Below are 20,662 nucleotides of genomic sequence, written 5' to 3' on the forward strand. Positions count from 1 at the left end.
ACTATTTCCCTCTGTGTATTGTTACTCTCATCATCACTGTACATAATAAATCACTGCTTGCATCGAAGTCGGCTACCTGGGTCCGCCTCTTTCTCATTCGCTCACTGACAGGTGCGAATGGCACATAACAGCACGAGAGACTTTTGAAATCTTGCACTTGAATGATTTTTTTTTTCTCAGTTTTCTCTCTGTGTCATCTGAACTTTAAAATAATCACATGCAGTGGAAGACAAGTGCAAGAAGAAAGAGGCCCACACAGGGAAAAATCTGAGTTAAAAATCCAATTTATTTTGAGGTTAATGAAGTAAATATATTAAAAACATCCCCTGTGTGATTCACCCACTGAGGTAAAAATAAAAACCAATAAACCAAACTGTTCAACAGTACAGACATGGAGACATGAGTACTTTAGTTTGTTTGATAAGGCTTTACATCGTTTTTTTTTTTGGATGAAGGAGGAGGCAGACTCTAATGCAATCCTCTTTATTTTTAATTCAGTTAATCAGCATTTTGGCACTTATGGGCTTTTTGGGTTGTACAAAAACACTGATTCATGGAATTATAAATAAATAGACTGCAGTGGTGTTTGGTAGATTTTTGTGCCTACTGTACACGCTCACAATAGCTGCGGCTGAAGGCATTATGTTTTTGGATTGTCTCTCCATCTGTACATGTGTACATCCGGCCTTTCTTATGAACACAATATGTCGGGAACACCTTGAAGGAATTTCTTCAAATTTGGTACAAACATCCACTTAGACTCAGTGATGAACTGATTAGATTTGGTGGTCAAAGGTTAAGGTCAGTGACCAGAAGTCCCATTTCTGTGAATTTGACCGGTTATTGAAGGCATATAACCGCTGAACTGCTTAGCTCAAACATCCATTGCACCCTTTGCATTTGGTCCAGATCGAGGTTGCATCATATTCACACTACAAACAAACTCCTCTGGAGTTCATTTGGAAGCATACCAAGAACACCTCCAGGAAAGGGTCTTGGTTTGGTTGTTTCAGTTGTGTGAAGATGCCCTTAAAAGCCCTAGTTATCACCTTGTGGACAGAGCCATGGTAACAAATAAGCAAATCCAACCGTCTCCTGGCTCCAGCTTCAGTTATAACAGGCAGACAGGAGAGGTATTGATTTCCACATCTAACCCTTGTTGAGACAGCAAATAAGCATATTTCCTAAAATGTCTAAGTTTTCCTTTCAACTAGATTCTTGCACATAGGAGCGTGGGCCACATGAGGACATTTGGCTTTTATAAAAATAAAATAATGAAAAGAGCTGCACACACAACATAGAGGCAATGAAAGTCACTTAAATCAAACAGCTTAAAATGAGCAGGGAAGTTAATGTGATGGCATGCAGGCAAAACCAGCTGAAAGCAGCGGGCTGATATAGTGACAGTCATTATGATAATTTCTTCCTTGACTTCTTTTTTTCGATAAAGGTGAGAAAAGATAAGAAATCGAGCGATGCTCCAGCATCATACATTTTTCTCTGTTGTGTTTTCTTTCTAATCCTTTTGCACCAGGCTGAGCAGCCTGCATGAGCAGCCTCTTCTCTGGGAAATCTCACTCTTAGGATGTGTCATCGGTCAGAGATCCCCACAGGACGGTTTTCGCTGCTGTAAATACAACATGGCAGGATTTCACTGGCATGTTGCTTGAAGCTGATGCACCGTTGGGAACGTTTCTCGAGTTTCAACTGGAACTAATGCCTCCCTGCTTTAGTTTGCAACACCCTGGGCACAGCATGGTTCATCTCACTCCATTTGCCTCCTTCCACTGACTTTGCATACATTTTTGTTTCTGCCCCATAATGAGTGAGTGCGTTTACATGAAGTATCCAGGTTTTGATCATATTTGGTGGTTATATGAAACACAGAGAAACCTGGTTATGCATATCCCCATATACAAGATATAATGATCTGACTTGTTCCACTGTACGTGCTGGGAAATCGACGCTGTAGCTAACTCGTCCACTACAGATTTGAGGAGGTCACTATTCTCCCATTCCTCATGTATCCAGGTTTCTTGTGGAGTGCACCACCTGGCATATTTGGGTTTCCCAAACAAGGATTATCTGGGTTTGTGAAATCAGTATATGATGATGCAGAAACACAAAAAGGGGATACTTCAAATGCCTGCTTATTAACCAGGAACCTCATGTAAATGTAAGCACACTCATTATTATTTAATTCTGTGTGAAGGTAGTGGTTCAAGGGGGAAGATAAGGGCAGATAAAACAGACATAGGTGTGTGTTAAACAAGCGTTTCATAGTTGCTGCACCAGGATCGATTGATGCGCTCAGATCAGTGGGGATGTTATGATCAAGGAAAGTCTGTGGTCACCGAACCCAGATCAGCTGTCAGAAAGGACAGATAATTAGGGAGCAGGAGAGAAAATTCTGAACCAGATGGGGGACGGAGGCGACGTGTGAGGGAGAGAAAGAGAGAGAAAGAGGGAAGAAGTGAGGCGGTCTCTTTGGATGAGTGCGTCAGCTAAATGCCTAAAATGCAAAACAAAATGGGAGACAGAGAGCAATGAGTGACAGAGAAAGAGGGATGGGTTAAAATAAGAAAAAAAGATAAGTGCAAGGCAGGGAAGAAGGAAGTCAAATGGATAGGAAGAGGACAGGAACAGAAGTAAGAGAGAGGTGAAAGGCAGATTCAGCTGAGCCAAAGAAAAAGATGAAGAGATGGAGAAGCTGAGACGGAGATATTAGAAAGAGAAATATTAAAAATATTGGACTATAACTGATGTACTTTGCTTCAGCAACACAGGTTTCTCCCCTGTTGTGCCAATGAAGCAAATTTGAATTTGAGAGAGTTCTCAGCAGAGTAGAAGCTTGGTTGGAAGGCCATAAGGAGGCAGGAGGCTGATGAAAAAGGAATATATGTATGTGCGTCAGTAGGTGTTGTGAAAGAATTTCCCCTCTTCCTGAATGTTTGAAGTTGAAAGGGGCATGAAAAAGTCAGAAAGGAGGTGGAAGAAGGAGAAGCTGCTGTGACCAGATCAACAGCTGGACCTTTAGGGAGTATCAAATCTCGAGTTTGACTGAAGAAACTTTGCTTGGCCAAAACCACACACACAAGCAACGGAGACATGGAGCCACATTTACACAGCAACGAAAACAGTACTCTGACGAGCAGGTCCTGTGATCAACAAACTCACACACACACACACATATTGTACTGTACTGTATGTGCTGTACATAACGTCTTTACATGCCAGCTCCACTTTTGCTGGAGCAGCATGCGTCTCTGGAACATGAAATTTAATAGGTCATAATGCATTTTTTTTTCTATTGGCTTGTTTTCCATGAAGTTTGTGAAACAAGAGAATGAATGTTCTGTTTTTGGCCTGCTAATATACACCACTGAGAAGCACAGAATCAGAATAAAGATAAGACCGCACTTCATGTTAAAGCAAGTGTAGCTACAGAGTATCTGTTTCCATAGCAATCATGAATGAGTTGCACCTTAGATTATGCAAATTGTCTGCTAGACAACTCCAAATGATCTGGGACATATGGCTGTTGTAAAACAGACAGCTTTACAGTAAGGCACTGTTTTGAAAACACTTGAATTATTTCAGGTTTATTTCTGAAAAATCCCATTTTTTCTGCCTCATTAGCAGATGGCTTTCAATACCTCCACACCCATGAGCCTCAGCTGGAGTTGCTTCAGAGAAGAAAGTAAGAGGCACAAAATGGCTGTTGCAAATACAGAATGTCCTGTTTTTACAAGTGGATACAAATCACTGCACAATAGTTAGCGGATGCATCCAAACTGGACTAGAATCTGAGGGAGAAATTATTTAAACTGTTGTTTCTTTGTTATTTTCATATAAATGCATCATCTTTAGCCTGAAGATCAGAAATTTAAGCTTGTTTTTCTTTTTAACATTTATGCTCTTATTGATTTTGATTAAATTCAGAAAATAGCAGCGCTTAGCATAAAACTCTACATAGAGCAAAGACAAAAATAAGAAACCCCTCAATAAGATAGCACATAGTGATAATATAAATTCATAATAAAAAATTAAAATCATAATAAAGGGAGAACAACTAGGACTTCTCTTTAGCTTGTGGCTGTCACTGTCAAAAACTGAAGCTGGTATAGTGCGTTTGTGAGTGTCTTTATAGCTCATGGTCAGCGAACTCCATCCAGAAAGACACCATAGTTCCCCCATGTCTTGAGGCGGTACTTCTCCCTGCTGAGCGATCTGTAAAACAGCTTTTGCATAGCTGCTAATTTACCCAACTCAGTGAACCATAGTGTCATTGGAGGTGCAGAGGGAGACGTCCAATTCGTGACATTAATTTTCTGTCCTAACATAAGGGCAGTCTGGACCCAACCTGTCTGAGCAGCTGATAAATTATCCATAGCTGCAGGGCTGTCTAATACATTTAAGCCAGGAATGAAAGGGATATTCTGACCTGGAATTATCTGGATGTGGTTGTGGATATTTGACCAGAGCACTTATCATCATGGGCAGCTCCACAGCATATGCGTCAGATTGGCCCGGCCTCCCTACACTGCCAGCATCCAGTATCCTCAGCCAGACCCACTTTGTGGAGTCTGGATGGGGTCCAGTAGACCCTCTTTATAATCTTGAATTGGATGAGTTTCATTTTTAGTTTTCTTCACATAATTGTGACATTCATGGGTCATTTATTTCAATCATTCTCTGTGAAAATTGTGCGATGAGTTAGTATAGTTAATCTTTAACAACAGCATACTCTAGTATTTACAAGCCTCATGCCTTGTGTCAGATGTTTTTAAAACGTGCTGCAAAATGTTCAGAAATTTAAGCTCGCTGACTGGATGTTTTTTATCAAAGTGTAGTTTGGGAGTCTTAACTTCTTTCTTTTGAGTTTCTATGTGCTTGTACTGTCATAAAGATCCTGACATTTTGACCTTTTTTCATTTTTGACACATTGTATGCCTTTATTAAATAGATAGCGCAGCGAGATGACAGGAAATGAGTGAGAGAGATGCAACAGAGCTCAAAACATGGTCACCATCTTAATTCCAGAACCACGGGGCCATCACTGGGTATTTATTTATACAGTCGTTCCACCTTTTGTGCTGCTGATTTAATGAGGAAATCATTATTTGTGCCAGATTTTTTCATTTTGAAAATGGCGATAGAGTTAATATTTTTTACTTTGCAGTCACGGGAATAAGAGAAAGAGACACAAACATAAAAAAAGTCAGTGTATGTCAGAAGTGAACTGTAAGCTTTCATGTCCATCCAAGCTTCTGACATGCTCCAAATGTCAGACACCTAACATGAAAAATATGAAAATTGAGCTAGGACTTCTACTTCACAACCATTTTCCTCTGCCCTTCCACATACACCTCACCCATTAATTCAGTTTATCTCAATAATAAGAAATTGATTACAGCCTTTCACCAAAGAAACAAAAGCCAAACAGCAGAGTGTGACCTATTGGCAGACTATTTATGTTGCCCACATCACAGCCTAAACAGCATAAGGCACATGTACAATTTTCAGCGGCCTCCCGATCGATGCGCCCCCGTAACTAGATATCATATAGTTTTTGAAAATCCATCACACCTGTACTTTCAAGCAATATGGATCATTTATATTGAAAAAAGAGAGAACAGAAAAGGAGAGAGAAAGGCCTGGAGTCAGAAAAGATTAGAGATGGATGAGATGTTAGAGAAAAAGGTGAAGAAGAACCAGAGACAGGGAAAAAAAAGAGGGGAGATGAAGGGAAGAGAATTAAGGAGACTGATAGCTGAGTGGAGGGTCCAGAGGACATGGATAAGTGTGTGTATGTGTGTGAGTGACCCACCATTTGCCTCACACACCCACACTCAGTGGGTAGCTCATGAAGACAAATGCTGTGACCTTGCTTAGTGATAAGGCATGAAGATAAAGTATGGTGGGATGGAATATTTGAAAAATACCAAGAGAAACAGAGGTGTGTGTACTTGTATGGCTATCTTTGTGAGGACCTGCCTGCATTTTATAGTTTGGGGGTGAAGTCATTTTAGCAGGTCCTCATTTTTGACATAGCTGCAAAAGGCTGTTTGAGGGTTAAAACCTGGTTTTAGGGGGTAATGTTGATGAAACTGGGCATTTGGTTGTCATAGTTAAGGTTAACGTAAGGGACTAGGGAATGCATTATGTTAATAAGTGTCCTCACACAGACAGAAGTACAAACATATGCATGTGTGGGTGCAGCTGAGACAGGCAGGTGAACAAACAGATGGAAAAACAAGGAGAGTTTAGTGAGACAGAAAGGACACATAGACACAGATGTGATGCAAATCCACAGCAAAGTACTAAAACAAAAGGAAACTATAGCACACTATTAAACTGCACACACACACACACACATATTTGGATCAGCCCAGACAGTCCTCCCATGTAACGATTTCCAGAATAAAATGGCTTGTTGGTTTGTCACTTTGCTGCAGTGATGCAGAAGTGAGTTGTTAGCTGTAGCTACAGCCACAACTGGCACATGCGCTGTAACTGTAGTAGGCATGTCTGAGGTAACAGTAAGCAATCAACTTCATTTCTAAACAACTTGATCATCTCGGTGCAACCGAAGAGATGTGGTTGCCTTCGAATGGAAACTGTGCAGCTAATTTCATAGTTGCCAAAGTGTTTAACATCTTCAGCTGAGTTCAGAGATCATGACCTCATACCAACTCTGAAGTGGTGATGCTAGAAACTCTAATTTCCTTAAGAAATTTCAAATTGTACTTGTTAATGCTGCTAATAATCCTTGTGGCTGTTTTAACAGATGCTGCTGTATATGCTTTTATGTAATTGAGAGACCTTGATCTCAGACTCCTTGTTGAAATGCAGTTTAACTAACTCCTTTCATCCCCATTTAGTTAATAAGTTAAAAATGATATGTTAAACGTTTGGTCATTGTTTATGGAGAGCCGCGTCTGCACGATGGCGCCATGAGAACAAAGTTGAAAAGCCTTTGTTGAGCCAGAGATATGGATAGACATCTAGATAGACAGGCAGATAGGAAGGCAGGGAGACAGACAGCAATCACGGTGCACAAACACAGTAGAGGTCAATGCTGTCACAGAGACGAGCAGTTATTTCATAGCATTTCATCATCATCATCTATCTCGGTCGCTTGCGCGCTCTCTCCCTCTTTCATGGCTGGATTTCTCATTGATGACAAAGCCATTTATGTCTCTCTTATGTTTCCCCCTGCCACCCTCCTCTTCATCCTCACCCTCCCCCACCCATCCCTCACTGTCTCGCCCATATTTTCCTTGCTATTTATGCTTCCGCTGTTTTATTTTTCACAGTTTTTTCACTTTCTCTCATCTCTCATTCTCAATTTGCATCTCCTCTCTTTACTCCCCTCTTTGTCTTTCTTTGCCTCGCTCATGCTTACATCCTGGCTATTTTTTCCTTGTCTCTCACCCCATCTTCTTCACTCCTCCCCCTCTCTCCTTCTGTCATACATCATTTCTGTCTAAACACCTCTGTTCCTCCCTTCTTCTTTTCTTTTTACTTTTGCTTTCCCATGATTTAAATTTCGCACGCCCGTCTTATTCTTCACTTGCCCTCTTACTCTGTCCTCCCCATCCTTGCTCACCTTCCTTCACGTGCTTCCTCTCTCCCTTATTTTTCTCAAACCATCCCCACTACTTCTCCTTTTCTTTTCATTCCTTCTTTTCATACTCTCTCCAATTTGTGCCGTTTTATTTCTTGCCTTTTTCCTCCTTTTCCCCCACTTTTTGCTTCTTTCTTTCCCTCTCCTCCTATCTCCCTATTCCTCTGCTTTCCCTATGTGCTTTTTTCTTCTCTCACCCTTTCACCCTCTCTACCTCCTCTGGTCTCCTCCTTTCAGTCCTTCCTGTTCTTTTCACCCTCTCCTCTCCCTCTTATTTTAACTTCTTCTTTTCCCTTTGTCCTCCTCCTTTTTTTCTTTTTCCTCACTTTCTTTTCTCCTGCCTCCTCGTCACCCTGCCCTCCTCCCTTCTTCTAACAAGTAGTGTCTCTCCCTCTTCCATGCTTTTCATTTTTTTTATTAAAACCAGCAGCGCAGAGCAAACTTAACAAAACAATTAGACATCTCTTACACTTACAAGTACAAAAATAATATTCAAATTATAAAAGTTAAAATACAAAAAATCCTAACAATTAAAGTAAACAAATAAAAAACAATCCAAAAGCTGATCCATGAAGCTGATCAATTATATACTAATATTCTAATTATTGGTATCTTCCTCCTCCTTCAGCGCTCAGAGATAACCGCATCCAGCTGCATCACTCGACGCCCACTGAGCTCTCCATCACCATCTCCGACGTGCAGCTGTCCGATGAGGGCGAGTACACCTGCTCCATCTTCACCATGCCGGTCCGCACCGCCCGAGCCACCGTCACTGTGTTAGGTGGGTCACACAAGCATGCACAGTAACACCATCGCTGACTGTGAATACTGGGGAAAATCAGTCATCTTGATGTTTTCAGAAATAGAGTTTGCAACTTTTCCAGAACAGACTGGGCTGTTTGTAACCAGTTTATTTTTATATTGGCTTTTTTGGTGCTGCAGGAAAAAATGAAAGTGGAAGTTATGTGTGTCTCTAACAGTCTTGTTAAACAGGTTTTCAGGATTCGGAGGAAAAAACTTTTTTTTTCCTGAATAACAAGACAAAAGTAGAAATAAACACATCTGTTTTTGCTCATTTTTTAATTATATATTCGTAAAACTCCCTTTACTGTCCCCTGTTTGTTCTTGAAGGAGGATCCTCTCTGTGAGGGTTTCTTCAGATTTGCCTTTCTTTATCGAGGCTTTTCTTTAGTCTCGCTGATATTCTTCCTTCTGCTCAGGCTCAGGTATTTCTCCTGTGAGACTGATTGGCAGCTGTATGAATCAGCTTGACTGCAGTTTTTCTGTTTTGAAACTTTTCTTATTTGCTCTTCAGTGGACGTGTTGTTGAGCAATTTCATAAAGTTGTCTACTTTTTCTACCATTCTGTTTCAGACTACACAGAAAGTTTAGCTTTAAAATTGTGAAAAAGTGGTTCAAATTCTCCTTGACAGAGTGCTGTGGCATTGTGTTCGCTTGGCCTACCCTGCAAAGCTGAATAAAGGCTGACCTTGTGCTTCGCCATTTTAAGTGTGACTTGCAAAGAAACGCTGCTTGTCGGCATGAAACAAAGTGCTGCTTCTTAAGTGTTGCACTTCCATAAAGTTTCAAAGTTAGGGGACTTTTTAAAAGATTGATTTAAAAGAATGTCTGCAATCAGTATAGTAAAGAGATATCCTCCCTTTTAGACCCTTACATGAGCTGTAAAAACACTGGATCTTACAATTTCCATAACTCGACTGTGTCTTTTTGTTAGGTCCTGAGCTTCTAATTGATGAAAAATTGATCCTGAATTGGAATAATCAAGATCAAAAAATAAAAATGTTATTCAGGTAATCTGCAGCGTCTCAGATTCATTTAAAAATAAACCTTTAACAAAATGATCCAGAAATGTAACCGTGCAGTGGTTTATCGTGTTTTGGAGCCATAGCCTTCCTTGTGATGCCTTAATTCAGTTTGATGCAGACCCTTGCTTACAGTGTTAACACTTCTGTAAGGCTGTGACCTCAGATAATGCTTGTGTGGAAATAAACCAGCTCCACTCATCTTCTATGGGATGTTATTACCCATGTGTGATGCTTCCCTGCAGTCTGCAATAAATTGTGGTCATCCCGTCAGCGGGGAGTGGGCCTGTTTATTGACTGGCTATCGGGCTAATCTGCTTTGGACCTCCACAAATCGTCTTTCGACTATTGATTTTTGTTAGTCGAGTTGTTATTGTTCCTCAGTGTCAGCTAATTCTGGCTGTATTTCATGGTTTCACTTGAAGATGAGAATATAGCAGTGCACTTGCCAGTACTGTAATGCACCAACTAATGGCTATGGAACCACAATGGAGATTTGCTGTATGCATGGCAGAGACAGCTGGTCAGATGTGAGGCTCCGGTGGGTAGATTTATGGCCAACTTTTCAGTGCATCCAGTGGCACTTTTAAATTGCTGTGTAATGAAATTAAGTTTTTCTTTGTGCTGACCAATAAAGCATCATATTTATTCAAAAAATGTTTTTTTTACATTACTAATTTTACATGTGTTCTGCCTGGAGCTTATTTGTGATGTTGAGGAGGGTTTTCCCACTCGTTTTTGCTACTTTTACTCAGTTTGTCTAATTCAGTACATCACAGTTTGCCAGCTAATTCTTGGATGAAACCAAGATGCAATGGGTTTCTGCGCAATTCTCTTGGAAAAAGCACTTAGTGGGAAGAGGATGTGATCAAATGTAAGATGTTCAGGCTGGGGCATGGCAACTTATGTTTAGAACGCCTGTTCTGTAGCCGAACGGCTACAGCTCTGTTCTCCAGATTTGGCATTTGTCAGTCAGAAGCTTTGAAAGCATCCTTAAATAACTTACTTGTGGACATTTGCTCAAGTGATTTGCTGCAAAGTTGAAAAGAAATGAATGCAGTTGCTCTGGACAACAGCATGAGCAGCATGCTGTAAATGTTAATGTGATGCTTGTGTGTCTGTGTAATGTCTGAGGGGATTGTGCACGCAGGGGTGAAAGCGGGTCTACAGTACTTTAGCTCTTTAAATTGAAATTAACATGAAAATTGCTCCTCCGCATTTCTTCCAAATTTGCAGTGATTGTGATTCAGTCATATTTTATCCGCTGTAATTGATGGCCGTGACACTGTATTCTGCGTTCAATAAATATTTCATGGCCTCTGAGAGCGAGCCAAGCCATTAAAAATGGATGGTAAAATGTCTAAAACGCATGGACCCCTGTGACAAAATTAGCCAAAGATACAAAGTTTTGGCAGAGCAGCATTTGTGTGTGTGTTTTTATCCTTGTTTCGATATGTGCAGGGTTTTGACAGACATGTATATACAAACACACATGAGCACTGCTGACTGTGGTCAGTATTAAACGGTCATGTGTCTCTCAGTGTAAAATGTGCGGCATGCCTCTCTGCTCCTGAGCTAAGCAGAGAATAATTTATAATGGCTTTATTCTCTTTTCCTTTCCTTGTACAGGAAAGGGTCACGACAGGGCTTCTCCAGCCAATTCTGAATGTGTAGTATTATCCCCTCATTATTATTCAATGTTGCTTTACTGCCAGAGAGCTTCCGCACACAGTGCACTACATCAAATACTGCTACATTAAAAATTGACCACATTTTTATTTTTTGATCTATACCTTGGTTAGTTCACCGCACTTTATATCGGTATTTCCATATCTGTCCATTTGTCCATCTGCGGCAGTGGACATAATACCAGGAACGACTTGCAGCGTTATGTAATCTGATACAACAGCATCAACATGATATCTATCTCGCTTGTGACTGTGACTCCTCACTCACTGAATACGTGTCATATTTTGGAATGGTACAGACGCTTTTGGCCTGACAAATGTCACATTTTTAAAGTTTGCAGTAACTGCTCAAAAATCTTGTCAATTTTAATGAAAATCAGTTACTTTCCTGGCATCACTTCATGTCTTGGCCCCCTGTCAATCTCTAACACTAACTGCTTCTGCTCTTTGAGATCTCTCTCTCCCTCTCTGTCTCTGTCCATCACACCATCTTTCCTCCCTTAATGCACAAACGACAGTACAGTATATGCGGTAGATGGCCAACCGAATGTTCATTGTTTTCAGGCACAGAATGACAGTAAACTCTGCCAACACTTGGAGAAAAGTGCCGCCCACAACAGCTCCAGATGGAGTACGGCAAGAAAAGTTTAGTTTTCTCCTCTCTTATCTTCAACCATGATGGCAAAAGCAAAGTGGATATACTGCAGCATTTGGCAGGAAGCACGTGTAGATTCCTTGTTTTCACTGAGCAATTAAGCAAAGATTTTTCTTATTTTTACCAAATCTACCTGAACCTTTAGGAACACCTCTGGGAAAGGAAGATGAGTCATGAAATTCTGGTTTGGCTCCAGGCATCCTGGTGTTTGAATCTGACCCTTGGTTCACGTCCCTGTTAGTTTGTCCTCCAAACATTCTGCCAAGGCACCGGCGTGCCCCTAAAAGACACGACTCATTCTTGCTCCTATCTCGGCTTTTAGCTAATGAATTCTGGGAGTCATATTTAATGATATCTGCACAATGTAATTTACTTGACATTTCAAACTGACCTGAAGTACTGAGAATGAAGAGTCATACAATACTATTACTAACAGAGAGAGCTGAATTGTAGAAATGCCAAGGCTGTCAGAAGCAATGCAGAACCCATGCTGCTAATTTTAAAGGGATAGTGCATTATGATTTTTTCCAGTGGATTAATTGCATTTCCATGTTCTTCTCAGTAGGCAGCCGTCCTGTCATTTGGGACTTCACTACAAATGTTCTGTACTGTAACCCATAAGACTGATATGCACAGAGTCTGACCTTTTTTCAGTGAATTAATAAAGAATGAAATTAGGCACAGCAAGAGTCTGCTGTATGTTTTCATGGAATTTCCCTCTGAAATAGAAATCACTAATGACATTTTGCAATCAAATGGGATCTATTGCAATAAATCACAATTGATAGTGTTGATAAATATAAATAAAACAGGCAGACTACTTGTTTAGCAATGAAAAGGCTTTAGTATATTTGTAATATTTTGTACAAGTGGAACGGGTATGAGCAAGACAGCCCATCCGTCCATTATGTATAACGTTCATTCCTGAACAGGGTCGTGGGGGGTGCTGGAGCCAATCCCAGCTGACAATGGGGCGAGAGGTGGGGTCCACCCTGGACAGGTCACCAGTCTGTCACAGGGCTGCCATGTAGACAGACACCACACACACTCACACTCACTCCTAGGGGAAATTTAGAGTCGCCAGTCAACGTAAGCTGCATGTCTTTGGACTGTGGGAGGAAGCTGGAGTAGCAAGAGAGAACCCATGCAGGTACAGGGAGAACATGCAGTCTCCACACAGAAAGGCCCCGGAAGCAAGACAGTCCACTTTTTGAAATTTTTTCAGTGTCATTAACTCATGGAGAGCTCCTGACAGATGTTACCTTACAAAAAATTGTCCAGCTGCTGTCTGAAATTTTGAAATTATTTATTTTACTTCAAAACCCAAAAATATTTAGTTTATTATCACAGAAGAATTTTAAAGCCATATAATCCTCACTTTTGAGAAACTGCAAGTGGAGAATGTTTGTTGCATTAATGTGCAGTAGTTGCACATTAATATTCAATTAATCAACTAATCACTGCAGCTCTAGCTCTGTACTGTCTAACAATCCTAAAAAAAAACAACAAAAGTGATGTTTGCTATTACTTAAAAGCATTTTTGATGCGGTACCCCTGTCGCCAAGGAGACATCTTTTTTAGTGGCTTCCATAGCCTCTACAAACAGGGTTTACAGAAAGGATTGAGTGGTTTCTGACCTGCCACCTCTGTGCTTAAGTTAGAGTTAAGTTAAACACATGACAAACACATGAGCAGAAAAACAGTCTGGTGGCTCTAAAAGTTCAGGATGAACAAGCTACACGGACATTTGAGCTGCTGTGCAGTGGCTACGATCCCTTTTAGCTGCAAATCACAGCAAACCTGCATTATTGCCTTTCTCCCAGATGGATTTTGTTAAAGTTTTCAACATTGACCAAATGAATTCAAACTGCTCTCTGATATTGAAGGCGCTGTATCAGATTTTGCTGTTGATACATTTTTTTTCTCAATTTGATACACCACATCATTGCACATAAATGTACCTCAGTCATTGCTACTTCTTTTTTTTTTTTTTTTTTTGCTGAGCATAAAAGTTCTCTCTCGCTAACTCTTTATGTCTCTATGTCTCACTCCAGGTGTGCCCGGTAAACCACAGATCACAGGCTTTGAGAACGCCGTGCCAGAGGGGGGCAAAATCACCCTGACCTGCACCAGTACTGGCAGCAAACCTCCTGCCAGCCTGCGCTGGTACCGAGGAGACCAGGAGCTGAACGGTGAGAGATGCAATCGCTTTGTGAGTCTGTCAGTGTGAGAATTGTGGGGCCTGAAAATGTGCACTGGATGTGTCTGTTGTTCTCTTGCTGGACCTGTGTGTGTGTGGTAAGAAAGTGCATGGGCGTGGTTATGTGTGTGTGTGCATAGTGCACTGTGGGATGTTCTGTAAGGATGCAAGGATGTGGTTTTTGCTGGTGTATGTGTGTTTGTCTTTGGGTTTAAGTGTCTGTGTATGTGTGAGATCCAGCAGTGCTTAGTTTTGCTGGTGTATGTGTGTTTGTCTTTGAGTTTAAGTGTGTGTGTGAGATCCAGCAGTGCTTAGAATGTATGGCCATACAATATGCACAAATGTACAGTATGTGCATATTGTATGGCTCACATATGGGAATTTGTGTGATTTCGATTGTGTGCATGTGTGAGGCCATAGCTTTGTGTGGTCATGCTGTGTGTGCATTGTGTCCTTGCCACATTGCCTGCTGTCTCTCTGGTTGTCCTAAACCTGTGCCTGCGTATGCTCGTATGAGAGCATGCTGCTTGTGTGTGTGTGTGTGTGTGTGTGTGTGTGTGTGTGTGTGTGTGAGTGCAGAAACATGCTGTGAGTGTGTTTGTGCTCCTCTTTCCCATCATTGCTTCATGTCCTGATCCTCTAAATGTGTGCCTATGCATGTATCCAGGAACTGCTTGTGTTTTTACTTTACTGTATTTGTGTGTGTGTGTGTTGATGCAGCGTTTATTCACACAAGTATTGTGTGTCATTCGTTGAGCTGCAACATATCTGCAGTTGGGAGCGACACAACAGAGAGCAGGAGATAATCTGGGTTGGATCTAGCCAGGGATAACGACAGAATCCAGCAATAAAAAGCAGGGTGGAGGACAGGATGAAGGGATGAGGGTGAACAGAGAAACAGAGATAGAGAGAGCTTTGCGTGAGGTCAGAATGACTGGGCTTTTGTTACAGATAAACAGGAGAAATGAGCAGGGAAGAGCAAGGGAGCGCAGAGAGAATGTCACAGGAGGACAAATTAACTGGCTTTCTTTAACAGATAAAATGAAACTCCGGGAGACGATTGGCAGCCTCTGACTCACTCCAGTTACGCTGGCAGTGGTAGGATTTCTCCGAATTACAAACATGTTTCCCATAAACTCCCCTGCTTCGTGTTTCCTCGTCAGTCAGAGGTTTTCTGTTTTGCTTTACCAAGCAGAACAAACATGTTGGAAGTGTTGTTTCTGTTGCCCTTTCACACCTTCTACCATCTGCCGTTGCCATAAATGCTATAAGCTTTAAGCTACTGGAAGAACAGCGCCCCCTGTCTGCCTGCAGAGCTCTCCATGTCCCACCAAATCCTTTTTTGTGTAAACTGCAGTGTTTAGACTGGTGGATCTTCTTTACACTGACCTTTTCTACAGTATTTATACTACTATAATATGATGACATAATGTGATAATGATTTATTGATGTGAAAATGCGACACTCAGGCTTTGTGAAGCAAAAGTGCCCATCTTGTGTCCTGATGCCTTGGCAGTGTTAGTGTTGTTTGCTATAATTATGGACTGAAATGAATCGAAAGAATGGACTAAAGCTACAAAGAGGAGGAGGGATGGGAGAGCTGCCCGCCTGAGAACAGATTATCTGGTTCTTTTGTTACAGCTGAACTAAAAAAAAAGGAGACAGAGGGAAAAAGGAGTGTGGAGATTGTTGCTTTTTAGAGAGACTGGATTTTTGTTAAAAGCATTAGTTCTAAATGCAAAAAGCTGTTATCTATCCATGCAAAGAGTTCTCATATTATTTGTGTAGGTTTTTTGTCTGTTAAGATTTCTGACAACACTCCAATAAGATGGAAGCAAATGCAGTTTTGTGTTTGTGTGTGGTACTACAACAATGGAAAATTTCATTACAAAAATTCAACAGCAACGTGTTTGTCCAGCACCAATGTTGTGATTACTTTGGATTACCCACAAACCTCACTGTAGAGTTTTCCTAGGAACTACCTCTGCTAAGTAAATAGTCCTTTCCCCAGGATTTAGATTTACACTGGACATACCAGCACTTCATGATTTAGCTCCTCTGCCAATGAATCCAATGCCACTGCAGAGTGTAGTGTGCAGGTCAGGGAGCTGGATGGGTGTGCAACACATCTTTAATGTGTTTGTTTCCTGTCATAAAGGTTGCCATTAATGTTTGCTTTTTCACTGTAACTGCCATCTTTCTCTTTCCTTATGCAAATGTTGCTTATCCTTAATCACACCTTAAAGGGGTTCAATTAGTGTTGCACATTTATAAGGTCTCTCATAAGAGACAGATCTGAAAAAGACAGACCCTGACTTTTGCTCCCTTGTATGGGTCAAGCTCCATAAATCCTGCATTCATACATTTACCGTTTTGCAACTTGACCACGCATTTCATTAGACCGTCCCTGTCTGATAAAGGCCCCTATCTCTGAAATGGCTCAGCTTGTAACAGAGGCTTTCTGTCAAAACTTCCAAGCTGAGATAAGTTATCACCAGTTCAGAGTTTGTAAAATGCCCTCCAGAGCCACAGCAGACATTAATTCAGTTCAATGCTAGTGTACAGTATTTGTATAGCGCCAACTCACAACAGTAATCAGGGAGCTTTACATAGTAAGGTCTACACCTTACAGTATCACAGAGGGAAAACCCAGCAAATGGCCAGTAAGCGGCCGCAGGCAGGAAAAACTCCCTTTAGTGGAAGAAACGCCTGATATACTCTGTCTTGACCGGTTGGGGTGAGTGGTCAGAGGATAGAGAAAAGAAAAGAGAAGCAACAAGACACAACAAACAGAACCATAAACAATCAAACACTGGGCAGGTTGATGTGGCTGGTGACTCATCAGAAACAGGTCACCCTGGCTCTGGAACCAGGGTGACCTACAGAAAGGTACAGGGGGAGACAGAGGACACACTACGGGGGAGAGGAGACACACAGTGATGTGTAATGGTGGCATATACATGCATGGAAAGAGAGGACAGAGGAGAGGAGAAAGGACCGGAGGGGAGGTGCTCAGAGCATTGTGTGAAGACCACCAGCAGTCTATAGTCTAGGCTGATAACAGCATGCTCTAACTGAGGGAAGGCTCAGGGTCACATGAGCCAGCCCTAAGTGTAAACTTGATCAAAGAGGAAAGTTTTAACCCTAATCCTAAAAGGTAGAGAGGCTGTCTGCATCCCAAACCCAAACTGGGACCTGGTTCCACAGGAGAGGAGCTTGGGAGCTGCTTTCATATGCCTGAGTCATGACTGATCACCTAAACAGCATATATAAAATTAGTACTAGTTTGATCATAGTTTGTCTTCCAAAGTCATGATCTTTCCCATTGCAGAATAATGTTTTTTAAATGGCCCTGAATGTTAATTTAAAAAATCCCTGTCACTGATAATCCCAGGTTTGGATGAATCACCTGTCGTCTCCGGTGACAAAATTGCATCCAAAGTGACAGACACATTTGTTCTGTTTTTGTAATTTGGGTGAACTGACCCTTTAAAAAAGGGGGAGAAATAGAGACAGACGAGAGAGATTTGAAGGTGATAAACTCAATGTGAATGATGGTGTGTTCGAGGCCTCACCCGGCTGTCCTGACATCGCACAACACCAATCAGTCATAGCCGGAGCAACACACACCCTCTGACGCACACACACACACACCCTTGGTTTAAGACACCAACACTCTGTAATGGACAGATGATAATCACACACAGACTGTCACACAGTGCTCATCTCGGGATAGATAGCGGAAGCTTGCCACAGGTCAGCGTGCTATTATTACACTTCTCATTCATGCGGTTGTAGCCTGCGTGTGTGTGTATGTTGGAAAGATGAGCCCATAGACTGCTGTTCACTGCTTCTGTGACAGCTTTACTGACAGTAAAAGGAAAGAAAAGGCGAGAGAGTGGGGAATGAGGGCGACACAGATGTAGAGAGAGAGAGAGAGAGAGGGAGAGAATGTGTGAGAGAGAAACGCCCTGTATCAAGAAAGCGACAGTGAGGGGCTGCTGAGAAAACAGAGAACAGAGAGGGAGTGAGTAAATGAGCGAGAGTGCACATGCATAAAAATAGACGGAGCGACTTGCGAGGACACTGGGAGAGTAATGGAAACTCTAAAGAGCTGAGGGAAGAGAGACCGAAGGAGAAAGAGAGCAGAAGGGGAATTAAGAAAACCACGGCTTTGCAGCTGAGTGCGAGAGCAGACTGGGGGGAGAGGATGAAGTGAAATGGGACCAGTTTTAAAGAAGAGGGGACTGAGAACGCAACAGGAGAGAGGGGAGAAAAAGGGAGGGAAGGCTGATGAAATGGAAAGAGAAATCCGGAAAGAGGATTTAGATAGAGAGAGTGGGGAAAGGAGGGGAGAAACGGAGAGCCAAAGAGTGCAGGAAGGGGAGTGGTAATTGAGAAGAATGAAAGGCTAAGAGCTTTGAAGACTGTATTAGTTGTACTGTGTGAGAGGCCTATGGATCATTTGGTGACATCGATGTATTGGACTGGGGATAATGGGGATTTATGATGGCACTTAAGTCCACACCGGCTGAATACAGACCCAAATTGTCATAATGCAGGACGTGGGGCGGATGGCGAAGGGTACATGGGCGTGTGTCCATATGAACTACTGTAAAGTAAGAGATGAGGCAGAGAGGGGCACTGGAGACAGAGGTGCAAGAAGTATCCACATCCTTATAAAAGCAGCAACACAATTTGCAAATTGTAAAGTCCTGTAAGTAAAAGTGCATACTGTACTGTATATCCTATAATCAGCTGCATTTTGCAAAGAAGCCAGGAGGTAGCTTTGGGAGGAGAAGGGTGTTGGGAAAGGAGGTAGGACTGAGATGATCTGTGTTAACATAAGAAACCATTCTCACATGGTCAGGACTTGTCATTTACACCCTTTCAGATATGAATAAATTCAGGTCATTTCAACCATAATCACAGAACATTGGCAAATGGAACAAATCTGGGACTATAAGTAATGCTAATTTTGATCGCTGATTCATTTGTCACATTTTCGTTTTGATTAATAGATTAAAATAGGTTTATAAAATGTCAAGAAACTGTGGATTCTGCCACATTTCCAGAGCACAGAGTGTGCCATCTTTAAGTTGCCTGTGTGTGAGCAACAGTGCAGGACTCATATGAATGCTCAAGTGAGGCCTGAACATTTTTACTGGCCGTAATCTGATGTGAGCTTAAACTTGATGACGGTTTTGATCGTATTAAAACTGTCCCTCTACGCAGGTAAGGGCTTTTGCTGCACGCGCAGGGCCGTGTTAAACCAAGTATTACTGTCTACGCACAGTTAGATTTTCACACCTCTGTAATGCCAAGTAGTCTTCTGCTTTTGATGGAGTAACTGGGGCTAAACGCCTTGTTGTTGGATATTAAGGAGGAGTTTGACTTACTCACTCACTCACTTCAGTTTGACTCAACTGGTCCTTTAATTTGTGTTTTATTCCAGAATACAGTTGCAACTAGTTGTTTTTTTGGCACAGTTTTGTCAAAATATAGTGAAAGAAAAAGTACATAACATTCACCAGAGCTCAGAGTGTTTAAATTGCTTGTTTTGTCCAACCCAGCGACATTCAATAAAAGCAGTAAAATGTCAGTGTTTGAGAAGGTCTTCAGCTTGATTGCTTTGTCTGAACAACAGATACATGATGTGAAATAGAGAACAGTTACAAATCTTACCTTTTGAAAAGTATTACCCAGATGATGATGAGCATTTGTACTTGATAGATGTCTTGAAAAAATATACAGAATAAAGAAATTGTGTATAAAGTGGTGGGTGCTTAGGAAAGACCACAAAAGGATTTACTGCAATAATTTTTTATTTGTGTTTATTGCATTTAGGTATTTTTTCAACTTAAAACACAATATTTTGGAAAGGCAACTTCACACACAAATCAAACTTTCCTTGGCTCAAGCTTTACATTTGTCATGTTTCACAAGCTGAATGTTAAAAATAAGCCAAAATATCGCATTCCTCTGGCAGATTGATTTCTTGCCTTATAAAAACAATATTTTACAACCCATTAATTGGCTAAAGGATCTTGGTTCCATCCACTAATCGATTAACTGACTAATCGTTTCAGCTCTAATCCAGAACTTATGGCCACAAGCCCACTTCTCCACACTTAAAGGCCCAAACACGTTGCATGCAGTAATTGCTGCATCCAGTTGTTTGATTCTCCTAATAAACTTGTTTTATGGTGGATTGTACGCTTGAGGGTTGAAGCATCAGCAGCTCCAGCACCTCATCTGCATCACATCACCACCTTGGGGGAAGTAAGTCTGAAGAATGTGCAGACTGCCCACCTTTTTATTCGAGGAATAGGAGTTTTATAAAAATAAATAAATTAAAAAAAATGTTTGGGAATACCATAAAATATTTAACAGGTGCTGGAGTATAGTTGAGCTTAAATATTAAAGAAGGATGGTAATACTGGAAGAATATAATTGAATATTAATATTTATTTTTAATGATTTATCAGTCATTGCGATCTTTAATGGCACATGTTTTTGTAATGATTTGGCATTTTTGTGAACTTCTGTGAACTTTTGTAATTGTTGGTAATACTAATGAATGACTATGTTAAGTCCTGACCTGGCTTCACTGTACTGAAGTCATATATTGAACATAAATGAACTGGTTGTTTTGGCCACTTGGGT

At 41.3% G+C, this 20,662-nt stretch overlaps 1 protein-coding gene across 3 annotated transcripts in view; it reads left to right on the forward strand.

Moving 5' to 3' along the window:
• The window catches only part of cadm3 (cell adhesion molecule 3), an 84,049-nt gene that overhangs the window by 45,620 nt on the left and 17,767 nt on the right, over positions 1-20,662 (forward strand). For all 3 annotated transcript variants that reach the window (XM_020624701.1, XM_020624703.1, XM_020624702.1), the window contains exons 4-5: positions 8,259-8,411; positions 13,851-13,988. In XM_020624701.1, coding sequence (XP_020480357.1) covers positions 8,259-8,411; positions 13,851-13,988 — 291 coding nt within the window. The remainder of the gene's footprint in view (positions 1-8,258; positions 8,412-13,850; positions 13,989-20,662) is intronic.

This window comes from Monopterus albus, unplaced genomic scaffold, assembly GCF_001952655.1.
Source record: "Monopterus albus unplaced genomic scaffold, M_albus_1.0 scaffold335.1, whole genome shotgun sequence".
Lineage (NCBI taxonomy): Eukaryota > Metazoa > Chordata > Actinopteri > Synbranchiformes > Synbranchidae > Monopterus > Monopterus albus.